The sequence below is a fragment of the Zalophus californianus genome, chromosome 3, assembly GCF_009762305.2.
Source record: "Zalophus californianus isolate mZalCal1 chromosome 3, mZalCal1.pri.v2, whole genome shotgun sequence".
Taxonomy (NCBI): domain Eukaryota; kingdom Metazoa; phylum Chordata; class Mammalia; order Carnivora; family Otariidae; genus Zalophus; species Zalophus californianus.
The window spans coordinates 114,171,953-114,185,520 of record NC_045597.1 but is presented as its reverse complement, the minus strand read 5'-3'; the positions used below and the strand labels follow the sequence as shown (position 1 = coordinate 114,185,520).

Here is a 13,568-nt window from a genome sequence, read left to right as displayed (position 1 = left end):
ACCCAGAAACGTGGTTTGTGTTTTCGGACTGTTTCGGAATTACAATAATCGAGCCAGTTGCACCTTTTACAAAATATACGCAGATGAGAAAGACGCAAGAACATACCTGTATTGGAAATATTTTCACAGCCACATACTCATTGAGCAGCTGGGCTTTCCACACACAACCAAATCTTCCCCTTGCTTTCACTTCTAATAACTGCAGTGGCTTCAAACCTAGTAATGGAGAAGGTGGGGGTGGTCCTGGGTCCTACAGATAAACAATAACACTAGTATCAGAAAGCAGATCAGTGCTAAATATGAGGGAAAAAAAGTGATATACCAAGGAAATCAATTGACAGAAACAGGAAACACATACAAATGACACTAACTTCAATCTTACTAAAACTGAGTTCTCAAGCATTACTAGTTATTTACAGTGATCGTAAGGCAAGCCACTTGAATTGAGAGTTTTCATAATAACATTTGGCACTATTGCTATCTAAGTACAGCAGGGAGAAATGACCTCAAATCATTCTGAGTCAGTCTCACTAATTTTCTGGACTAAGATTTTCTGTAACCTTTAGGATATTATGAACAGTATTTCAACGGTTTCATCAAGTTGGTACTTCATTAGAAGATGAGGATTTTAAAAGTGCCAGCAACAGCAAATTACAGCTATTTCTCAAAGGAACACAATCCTCAAAATCCACTACTTTTTCCAATGACTGTTTATCTTTAAGTCTTTTCTTCATTCATCTCAGAAATGCACATAGTCATTCTCAAATACATCGCAGATAAGTGTATCAAATACAAAGCACACAAATATGTTAATAGCCAAACTTTTCTGTTCATTCTAATTTTTCAACCTACTAACAAATCCTTTGTTTATAATTACTTCCCCAAATTGACCTGAGATAAAAATTATTAGTCTGATTGGCAAAGAAAGCAGAAATTGTAATCCAGAAAATGAGTGTTCATCGTAATAGATGGCAAGATAAATGAAAGAAAAGTGTACTGCTATAGTTAATTTTGAAAATGGAGCAAATATAGTATATAAATAGGGGTACAACATTTACAAAACACAAGAGCATCCTTCCTATACAAAGCAGAATGGCAACCCTCACTGGAAGCATTGTATCATTTCAGTATCTGCAACTAAAACAAGATGTAGGAAGCCTTTTGAAAAGCTTCCAGAGAAAAGTGATCAAAATGTATGAAGGGCTGCATAATGAGTATTATAAAGAAGAACTAAAATTTCTGTGGCAACAGCAACAGACACTGTGACACTGGGTGGCATCTAAGTCACATGGAAATAGTATGTCCTCCTGTATCACTGCATCTCTCTCTTCCTTTCCTCCCCTTTTAAGAAAAAATCCCCTCTTCTAATGCCCCAAGACTGTCAGTGCTCCCTTTGGGTGCTATTCAGCCCACTGGTGTCACTCAAGATTTTAAACAGTTGACACCTGCATTAGAAAGACCCTCAAAAATAGAAATACTGCAAGGTATTAAAGAGGACAAAGGTGCAATTTCTTTGTAGGCAATCCTTTACAAAATGGCTTGAGAATTCCTACTTTAAAATAGTATGATAGGGGCGCCTGGGTGGCTCGGTTGGGCGTCTGCCTTCGGCTCAGGTCATGATCCCAGGGTCCTGGGATTGAGCCCCGCATCAGGCTCCCTGCTCAGCAGGGAGGCTGCTTCTCCCTCTCTCTCTGCCTACTTGTGTTCTCTCGTTCTGTCAAATAAATAAATAAAGTCTTTAAAAATAAATAAAAAAAATAAAATAGTATGATAAACTAGAAAACTTCCTGTGACTCATTTCAACCTCAGATATTTTTAAAATGTCTACAAAAAGTTGCTTTGCCTTCACACATTCAAAAGACAAAAGGTTATAGTAGAGCTGAAGAGTGTTGTAGTTTAACAGAGTGACGAGTCCAGAAAGTCAGATACAAATCTTAAAGAAGTATGGCCCCTAAAGTTATGATTCTCACTGGAAAGGGACACAAGAAAGACTCTAGGGAGAAGTTTTATCAAACTTAAACCCACCCTACACCTCATTGCTTGACTGGTCATTTATAACTGTAACAAGAGATACTACTGATAGGAGCAGGCTGCGGATGTGGATGTGGAGACGGGAGGGAAAAAGGTGGAAAACTAGTCTTGTAGAGGCAGAGGAAACCACTCATGCTCAAAGTCCAAGAATTATTAGATAACTGCATAAAATAATTATGCTAACAGAAAAAAGTTCAATCTGAAAAAATTTAAATAACCACGAAGTTAAAAATCAATGATTCCCCTTCTTTAGAACCAAGTCAGAAATGTTGAGTTTTCAAAGCAGGGATACCAAAAATTTAAGTATGCAGATAAGAGCTGAAAGCTCAAGAGGCAAAACAACCACGTAAAGAAAATGGCTCTTAACTTAAACATTAAGATGTTTAATAACTTTTAATATAAACTAATAATGTCTCTCGATAACATATGACATCACCCATTCTCTGTTTTAAGGCGTACCAACCACATGGATATGATCCAGTCTATAAAACAGGATTCAGAGGACTTAATCCACATCTCAAATTAAGACTATGTCACCGGTTTAAAATATAATTTTAATATAATACTAACCTTAATTTTAGGAAACATACAATAACTTTCAATGTCTGTATTTGGAGGAAAAAAGATCACTGAATATTTTCCAAAAGCACAAATAAACTCCAAGATTCCCATAAGTTTCCAAGTCTTTGTTGGGTAAGTTTCTAAGCTACCATTATCAGTAAAAAATCTTAGCTCACTCTCCTAATGATACTACTATTCTATTTAGCCTTATAACAGCCTGAAACAGACTATTGTTAAAAGTAAGAAGAATACTGGCAAATTTTTAAAGGGTGAGGAAAAGGTCTACAAAGGCACATTCCTACAGAATGTCAAACTTTTAGAAATGGTATGTGCTTTTAAGTAATATTCTATAATACTTAAAAGGTGAGACTCAAAAACAAGTAACTAAAATACAGACCATAACTCTATAAAATATATAATGCCAATATGCCTTTTTATTTTAATGAAAAATTACTAGAATATTCTCTTTCATACTTTTCAGCTCTTCATTAAATTTACAGGAAGCTTTAACTGCATCTCTAATATCTGGCTTTTACTTATCCTATCATCTGAGACTATCAAATTATTTGTAGTTTATGAGCATCATTATACTAATTTACTCACAAAAAACTCAATGCAGTTCACCCTTGAATAACATGGGTTTGAACTTTAGGGGTCCACTTCTATGTGGATTTTTTTCTAATAAATACAGTACAGTCAGTACTGTAAATGTATCTTCTCTTCGTTAAGATTTCAATAACATTTTCTTCTCTCTAGTTTATTATAAGAATATACCATATCACACATATAACATACAAAATATATGTTAATCAACCATTTGTGTTATTAATCACAAAACTTCGTAGTTAAGTTTTGGGGGAGTAAAAAGTTATACACAGGTTTGTGCGTGGCATTGGCACCCCTAAGCCCTGCACTGTTCAAGGGTCAACTGTACCTGATTCTAGAAATAAAGATTTATACCTTTAAAATATATCAACACCTGGCGAGACAAATTCGGGCTTGAACTTCATAATGACAGCAACATTCTGATATTATCATAAAACATGACTTTGCCCCGCTACACAGAAAACCAGCTTTTGGGGGATCAACTGTAAGGACTGGGGAATTCCTGAAAACTTTTCCTAAGTCTCCAGTTCTCTTGCAATCCCGCTATTTTGCACAGTTAAGAAGACATGCAGTAGAACGTGCCTCCACTTACATCTCTTCTTTACCCATTTGTATATGAAAATTATGGCATCAGGAGACATCATGCTGAGAAACAACAAATGGCAATCACTGAAAATCATGCCCCCATCCCAACACTGCTACCCAGTAGGATTACTATACTCAAGACTGGAATAAATTAGCAGAAGTGAAGAGCTGCTAAGTAGTCTATGATCATTGTATTTCTTCTGAGTTCTCAAGTGAGAAGGGTAAATTCTAATCTAAAAGCCTTCAAACTCTAGAGAGCAAAAGATCAACTTATACTTCTCTAGCCAGCCCATTTGCTAAGGAGACTAAAGATGAAAGAAACGATCTGAAAATACAGATTTCACATTAAAGGATGATGGGTTTCACCAGAAAGTCAGCTCCTGGTAAAAATGAGCATATGCTGACATTAAGCTAGTGACATACTAGCCATTAGGTGTTAACATCTAATCAACTAAGCTTCTACATTCCAACTCAGATGAGTATAAATGCGGTTAACAACTCTTTGAAAATCAAAAAGTATTACTGTGGCAAATCAATCATGTTTTTAATACTAAAAGTGGTAAAAAAAATATTCATAACACAAATTTATAAAAGGATGCACAATAAAGCAACAACAAAAATCTAAGAACAAATGTTTAATATGCATCCACAAAAAGTTCCACAACCATAAAACAAACATCAATGCATCTTACCTCTATCATTATATGAAAGGCGTGCTTGTGAAGAAAAAACACAGGCAAAAGAAATTACGATTTATATCCAGAATGAAATGAAAAATGACACATCAGTTACAAAAGTGAAGGAAGGAGAATAATGATTTAGCTTTTTAAAAGTTGGCAATGATCCAATGTATCATAATTTTAAAATAAGAATTGGGAACACTTTCCTTATAAAGGGAGGAAAGTAATATCCAACAAACAAAAAACTTGGATGTTACCTTTCAGATGAGGGGCATTATTGTACAGACGACTCTAGTATGACCCCAAATTACCTGATCCAATGAAATTCAAGCTAGCAAACTACACCGTGTCTTAAATAATTGTTACTTGTTTTTCTAAGAAGTTCTAAACTGGATGAGTAAAACAAGCAATTTAATTGAGAAAATATGCGCTGGAATTGGCTTCTGGACACGAGAGGGCAGTATTGCCTTTAACAAAAACTAGAAGCAGCACAGAAGAAACTTTTACGTAACCAGAATAAGTTCCTCAGCCCACACTTTGGCAGTTGTTTTAAGAGTCTCTAAAATCCCCCATTTCCTGAACTGCTTCACTCCCTTTTCATGGAAGATATCATAATAAATTAGAAAAATGTTTCTAGTGTGTGTGTGCAACATAAACAATATACTAGGGTAAGAAAATAAAGACAGGGAAGAATAAAAAAATGAGAATTAAGTAGAACACAGTGACAGGCCAGGCCCATTGTTGACTTACTAGCCACATCGAGAGTGAAGAAGTCAAGCAGTGGTGGCCCTGGGAACAAGTATCCATACATATTTTTCAGTCTGAGGGCACTCAGATACTGATAGAGAACAAGATTTTCATTTTCCCAGTCATCCTAAAATAGTTAGGGGCCTAAATTTAAAATTAAGAGAAATACTGTCACCAATGTAAAAGGAGGCTTCAAATCCCTCCAATCACTGAGTATATCTGCCATTTCCAATATTTCTACAATATTTCTACAGAGAATAGCACTGAAAAAAGACTTGTAACTCATTTATCTGTACCAGTAGTTTAACTAGTTTTGCTTCCTTCTTGATTTTCTTCTGTGATAATGATTCAGGATTATTTATAATTCATCGAAAAGGCTTAGCTAATCCTACTATCAAAACATCTTATCAGTACTCCCGAGTAAAATTCATCCCTTGAAACAAATACATGCCAAATGAATAGCCAGACTTTAGCTTCCCAAGGCCTAGGTATCTCTCAGGTTTTGTTTTCATTACAGGTACTACAGAGATAACCCTGCCACAATAATAACACTGTGCAAGTAGGTCCATGTATCTTCCCAGAAAGGGTATCTTTGCTCAATATACTTCTCAATAAATGAACATTAGAGTAAGTCAGAGAATGATCAAGCTAAACAAGACACACCAAGAACAGGCCTCAATGCGTAAACTATGTTACAAAATAAAAGGGTCAAAACAGAATCTAAAAAAATTAAATCACTAAAATACATGGATAACAAGTAACCAAATAAAACCATCTGAATTCACAACATGGAAAATGAAACTTGAGTATCATGCACTATAACTGGAGAGAACAGTGAAAACCAAATCAGCACATTAATGTCAAGTAATTAGGCTGCTGGATGAGAAAGAGACTTGCTGCTTATTTCTTAAGGGGTAAAGAAATTTAACTGTGTTGCCAAACATCAGAAAAGAATGAATAGGACTTCTCCATTCACTCAACAAATCCTTATTGAGTGCTTAGTTGTGCTAGGCACTGACTACCCAGGTTCTCATGGTGCTTACTATAGTGTGGGGGAAGGAAGACTAGTCAAAGACACCACACTGATGGATGCATAATTATAAAATAAGAGCAGTAAAAAGGAATTCAGTACCCTGAGCACCTGTAAGGTGAAAGCAGACTTCCAAGGGCATGTTAAATAAGAGAAGATTTTCCTGAGGAGAGGATCCTTGAAAAATGGAGTAAGTACTCGAGGGAGACAGATTAGGTGGGAAAATGGTACTGGGATGCATCCTAAATTTCTGACTTGTGCCACCGAATGGTTACTGGTTCTATTTACTGAAAACCAGGTTTGGAGAGATCATTACCACGGAATGTTAAGTGCCTGGAGACATCTAAGTGCTGATGGTTAGTAGGCAGTTAGATGTACAGAACAAGAACACAAAGAAATCTTTCTAGAAATAGGGATTTGGGTTCATTTATATACTATAAACACACATATATGACATATACTATAAATTTTCTCTTATTTACTATTTAAGCCATTCTAAAATTTATATATACATATATATTTTTCGATAACTCACTAAGTATCTTCTTAGGACTACCAAGATTTAAGGACCACCACCCCAAAGTATTTGAAAACTGACAAACTCTGAATTTGTTTCATCTTAGTCATCTAATTATCTCATGTTCTAAGAAATTTTACAATTGCTAATTTTAAAAAAGACTATTGCCAAGCAGACTGAAATATATAAAGAAATAATACAGTGTGTATATCAGAACAAATGCTTCTGAGCTAGGGAAAGCAATATATTATACATTAACATATGCAATAATATTGATACTGCCAAATGCACAGCCATCATTCTATCCAATTAGATCTTCAAAATTCCATTGTGATATATCAACTCCTACTTCCTCTGTTTCTCTCATCTAACTCCTGAAAGCAAGGCAAAGACAGACCGAGGTGGATGAAACAGGATTCTGAATAAGTTCCCTAAGAAGGCAGCTCCTCAGGGTAGCTGCAATGGGGTTTAAAAGTCTGAACAAGATGTAAGGGATATCCGTTCTCCTTCTGGCCACTGCTCAGAAGCATCAGGTTTATTAGTGAGGACAGACGAAATTTTATTTATTTTAGCATTTGTATTCTGCAAGTAAAGCTGAAAAAAAGGAAAAGGATGCTGCTATACATTACAGAAACCGATGGGATAAAATTACGTTTATCAACAAGGCTATATGTCCTTACAATAAAAACTATTTTAAATATAATTTACATACTGATTCTTCCCTTTATCCTACTTTAGGTTTTTATGCCCCCCCCAATTACTTAACTGAAATAAGCCATTCTATTAAAATTACTTCAATGAACAATAATCCTTGGATCTAAATGGCCAGACTTCACCACTCAGCAGACTGACACTAGGCTGACACTTCACCTATCTGCGCCATGATTTTCTTATCTATGAAACGGACTTAATAAAACAGAACCTGTATCATGGGGTGTTGAAAGATTAATCAGTGTAAAGTGCTCTGTGTAGTCCTTGACAGAGTACTCAAAAAGAAATCTTTCACTGCACTAATTTCAAAGTATTGACATATAAATATATATTTACAATGGCTTTAATAAATAGGATACCTTTTGAGTACAATTTTGAAGTTGCAACTCTGTTAGCAATAACAGCTAACATGTTTTGAGCACTTAACATTAGATAGGCACCCCCGGTGGGGCTCCCAGTCACCACAGAACTGGAGTCAGACCTTTCTCCTCTTCTCCTCCACCTTTGACCAAAATTGCTGATGCAATTCATTTCCAAGCTGCGCAGTCAAATGACCAACCAACCTATTTTTTGTTCACCTACATATTTATTAACTGCGGGCTTCAAAAGGGTGAGCAAGAACTGTCCCTCTGCTGCTCGCCAATACCCAGCAGCATGATGCCTGGCACACAACATGCACTCAGGCATCAGGTGAGTGGGTCAGCTGAAACCAAACCAACAAACCCCAACCCCTGCCAGCCTACGTGATACAAGCAGCTTTCACTAACAAATGGGGTCAAAAGATTTGACGGTGATGAAGTAGCTAGGAATGAAGGAAGAAATCTACAGTGAGGTCCAGGAAATAAAGAATTGAGAGAAAAGCACACTTCTTCCTATCGTCCATCTCCTGGCCAGACAAGAAAAAGGAGAAATTATGTATTCTGTTCAATATGCATCAGTCCCATCTGTAAACTGGAAGATGGGGCCATCCACAGTCCAAAGGAAAACTGAACTCAAGATTTTAAAAATTAAATGGAAGTCATCTTTAGAAATAAAGTGCTTTCATTATTAACTTTAATATATAGCTTTAACTTGTCTTAAGCTTTGGATAAAGCTTTTAATTTTTTTTTTTCCCTTCTCCCCTTCCTTTCCTTTTTGCATTTGGACACGGAATTTCAGCAAATCTCCAAGTGGGCCTGTCCATGCATTTGCTAAGTAAAACAGCTCATATATGCCTCAGAGAGTAGTAATTTTTTGTCAAGCTGCAAGTCTACAAATAATTTATGACACTTCTCCCCACAATTAGTTTAGAAATATACACAAAACTAAGTCGTAATTTAAGCTGTAACAAAAATAATCACACACAAAGGTGGAACACAGAAGAAAAGAGATTTCTGTAGGAGCCCTGCACTATTTCTTGGGCATATACAAAAAAAAAACCAAAAAACAAAAAACCAAAAAACAGAAAGATCCTCAACTGCAAGACAAGAGCATTATTATCACCATACTTTAAACATGCTAAAATAAAGTAAGACAGTTAAAAATATTTGTGAAATGTAGGTTCTGGGTCTTAGCAGAAACCTAACACCAACTCTAAGTTAATAAAACAAAGTTTTGATATTTCATGAGCATACATTAAAGCTCCACTAAATTTCACTTAAGAACACATCATTTAATCAGAATGAGACTGAAAAGTATTGAGCTGAAAAGCTGTCCTCAGTATACTGTTAAGTTAAAAGAAAGCAACTGTGAAATAACATTCTGTAGTTTATAAAAGGAGGGAAAAAAGCATATACTCAAACAAATGAGATTAGAAAAAGGTGCCAAAGGATACATACCAACCTGTTAAAACAGATTATCTCAGGAAAGTGACAAAGGAAAAAAAAGAAAGAACAAATGGTTCTATCTCCTTTCTTTTGCACACACTTCCTTCTGTATAATTTGTCTTATTATAACAGGCAAATATTTGAAATTAATTCTTAAAAAGAAAAAAATTTAAAAGGAAAGAGAAAGTGAGTCAACCTATTTCAAGATGTGCTTCAATAGATGTGATACTCATTTTGCAAGTATAACTTAGTATTAGCATATTAATACTCATTTAATTTTAGTAAATTTCTCCTGCATCCCCCGCAAATAGGTAAGCAGTACCCTTTCCTAAAGTGACTTGGCTGAATGATGCTATGCTACCCTTTCAGTATCTTATTAATTTTAAATGGGTACATATATAGACTCATGTTCAACAGGAAATCCTACACAGCATTTTCACAGATGGCTCGGTTTCTCAGTGGATAGTAATTTGACATAGCATGAAATGACAACCTATTATTACGTTAACATTAAGATCAGCAGGACTATTTTGTGTGCCCAAAAATAAGTATTCCAAACATCTGAAAGTCTTCACTCTTCCTCAGACCAAAATCAAGACAAAATGTCATGATGTAGAGAACTGAAGAGACTGATGTCATTCAAGTAGGCATTACTGTTGCAATACTATAGTGCTACTTAAATAGCCTTTAAAAATGAACAAGTTAACTTTATACCTTGTTAAAGGTAGGTAATTTCTAGCCCCTAAAATCCGCTTTCTTATCAAGTGTTTTTTATCAGCATAAATACAGATCTTATTAACAGGAAACTTCAACTCACATATGGTTTTGAGAGCGATGCAAACACTTTTATTGAAACCACATTAACTCTAACCACAGTAAGACCTCTTAATCACAGAGTCAATGTATCCATTCCCTCCTATTCTTGACTCACCAGCACTAGAAAAACCAGTTTGTGTTCAGTTTATACTCACTGCAGGTTACAAGAGCAAATTCCACATGTATGTGGAAAAACAATTTCAGCACAGGTAAAAGAAAAGGACCTAGGGAATGCAAATTAAAAAGATGCTTCAAGCTTGTGATTCCAAAAAGAACTGAACACTGGCATTGTCTTACGAGAGCCTGGAATACTTCAACTTATTTTACCCTAAAGATATATGGCCTCTAGATTTATCTTAAAACTAAGCCCTAAAGGTCTTTATTAAATGAATGCCTGGGCATGCTGCATTATCATCTCAGTATAACTCTAAATACAACAAAGTCAAATTTGGCAATTCAACACTTACAGAATGGTTATACACACAAACACTGCGTGAATACAGCAGTGATTTACAACACACAGCTGGTCTTCAAGGAGCTTACAGTCAAGTGGGAGACTGGAACATGTACACAAATGACTAGAGCCTCTCTCAACTGTTACTCGTCTAAATCACACAAGACAGAAACTGACTTCAACACTATTTTCTCCTTTTAAGGACAGTACATAACTAATACCATTCTAGATGCATACGATGGATGGCTTAGGGTGTAACAGGAGGAAAGAATAAAAAGGTAAATGTATGGAGGTAGGGAAGCCCCCGTGTCATACTCCCAACTTTGTATTCTTTGCTGTGGATCACTAAGAGCCCTCAAACAGTTTTAAAAACAGAAGCAACATAATCAGACATGTAAAATGCCATTCTACGGCAAGAGTATATAGATGGAAAGAGAGAGAAGACGAGCTATGAGATTACAGAAATAATCTCAGCCTCAGATGTAACAATGTCCCAAACTACAACGGGATCAAGAAGGATGAAAAGGTGAATGAATAGGACTTGGTAAATGACAGGGCCAAAAAAAGTAGCAGTTGTCTCCTAGGCTTTCATCCAGGGTGATGGGGAAGACAGTGTTAGAAACATAACAGTTATAGGTTATAATGTTAGAAACCTAACAGTTAGAAACATATGCTAGAAACATAATAGTTATAGGTTATAAAGAAAGAAGAATGGCTTCAATTTAAAAAAAAAAACAGCAAAATTACTTTTTCCATTCCTCTTACTATGCTAGATTTGAGAATTAATATTTTTTACTGGTTACTAAGAGCCATAAGACCAGATTTTAAAGCATGTATATCCTTAGATCATTTCTTCACAATAAAATACTAACACCAGGAGAAATTCTAACTTGGTGTCTTAGAAATAAAGAATCCCATAATTTTGCTGTCAGAACCAGCTTAGTAAGAAAATATTATGTGGATATCTCTTGTCTTCCAGAATGCCACAGACTGATCTTTTACCCACCAATGAGAATAAAAGACTGAGATCAGACCAACGAATGGTCACAGTATACATAACTTCAGCTCGTTCTGCGAGATCCACTATTAAATTCTCAAGTATAGTGCTTATTGTAATGACTTGTCAATAAGATATTACCACATGATAAGACTAATGTCATAAAACAGACCAGTTAATTCACAAACCAGCCTTTAGCCAAAGCTTTAAGGAAAAGTTTCCCTAAGAAAAGGAATGAAAAATTTCATGTCACTGTCTAAGTGTTTGAAGATATGGAGGAAAAATGTTTCAGAAATCCATAAGAATATAAGATCTTTTCCTAACTAGTCTTGGGAATTAAGCCTTGGACATGGGGACATGAATATGGAGTAAAATACAGAAATCACCTTAAGACTTCAAATGTATGTGTCCCTTACTTATTACTCCTGTCCCTCGTAAAAGTCTTGAATAACTAGTAGGCATTGGCACTATAAACTCAGCGGCACAGGAATCCTTACCTACAACACAATCATGCTGATAAACCTTATTCTAAAATGTGCTAAAAAATTTTGTTAATGGAAAACACATGAATATGCCCTTGGATATATCCATGACTTTTCTTTTTTGTCCTATGTGAGAGACAGTGTGATACTACTGCTCATTTTACTAGTCAAACTTTTCAATATCCAAAGTAGGAAAATAAATTAGCCTACAGAATGATTTTGAAATGGCAGGAATGTTTACTGAATTATCTAAAACACCAGAGACATCGGCTTTCTGGGGAAAAAAAAAAGAGGCAGAACAGGATAAGCAGCAAGAAAAGCAAAGCTTCAGTTCAGATTCCAGCTCTGACACTTGTAAGCTTTGCTATGTCTCAATTTCTTTTTCTATAAAATGGAAATTAAAACTACATAAACAACCCTGTGAGGTAAAGTGAAATCAGTGCTTTTCACACCTGGCTGGTCACCACAATCACCCTGAAAACTTATTAGAAACATAGTATCTCAGGCCCCACTCCATACTTACAGGGCTGTGGCCCAGGAGTCCATATTATTTAATAAATTCCAAAGATGAGCCTTATATACTGGTCACAATTTAGAAATCATGGGAAAAAATTATGTATTTTATGTTTTTACATATTCTTATATAAAACTTATGTATGTATACATATGTGCAACTTACCAGTACCCTAGTACACTGTAAGTGTTCAAATAAATGCTTGCTGTTATTATCAATTATTTTGAAATTGGAGATAAAACTGGGCATTTTGTAATAAGATGGGCACTAAGCAGTTGCAGAACTACTTTGTATAAACCTCTCACCAAAAATGAGACTTAAAGCATGACACTACACTATTTGAGACACAGTGAGAGATGACATAAATGAAGTTCCAAACTGATGACAACCCCTCTTCTACAACACAGTTTATGACAGGAAAAAAAGCATAGTTAGGCATGTTTTATATTTTTCCTAACAAAGCTTGACCATTCCAGATCATTCCATCACAATACCTTAAATCTAGTTCTCATTTTTCAGTAATTCATACAATGTATGCAAATTTACCACAGAGCAATTCAAGTGCTAAATAAATGTGTATAATCACTTTAACATGGCAACAAATATCTAAAATCCACAGAAATGGACTGTATCTTTCCATTTTAAAAGTCTAAATGCTTGAATTAATTAGCATTTCTAAATAAAGTAGCCTCATATATAGGATACTGAGCCCTCTAAAAAAAAGTCTAACCATACCTTTGTGCCAATATTCTATGAATATTATCTATATTATATTATCTATATTCTATTCTTATATATCTATAAGAATGCATTATTTTTAAAGTTCTATTAAAAAACCAACAAATTTGTTTTTAAATTTAGTTTCCAGTTTTTTTCTTTCGTAACACAAATCTAGGGTAAATTCAGACACTAAGTACTAAACACTCTCTCTTCTAAATATAGAAATAAAATAAAAAATAGTTACCACCTAAAGAAGATAAAGTGGATCCTATGGCCATTTGGAATAAGCTACATATATTTATTAGGCACTAA

General features: G+C 35.1%; 1 protein-coding gene across 3 annotated transcripts in view; it reads right to left on the bottom strand.

Annotated features, from left to right (window-relative positions):
• The window catches only part of ACVR2A (activin A receptor type 2A), an 84,595-nt gene that overhangs the window by 16,430 nt on the left and 54,597 nt on the right, over positions 1 to 13,568 (bottom strand). For 2 of the 3 annotated variants that reach the window (XR_003518980.2, XM_027588362.2), the window contains exons 5-6: positions 4,476 to 4,499; positions 107 to 250 (exon numbers count right to left, since the gene is read on the bottom strand). Coding sequence is in view for 2 of the 3 variants with exons in the window: in XM_027588362.2 (XP_027444163.1) it covers positions 107 to 250; positions 4,476 to 4,499 (168 nt within the window). In the remaining variant the exon portion in view is untranslated. The remainder of the gene's footprint in view (positions 1 to 106; positions 251 to 4,475; positions 4,500 to 13,568) is intronic. The other variant, XM_027588364.2, reaches the window with a different exon arrangement.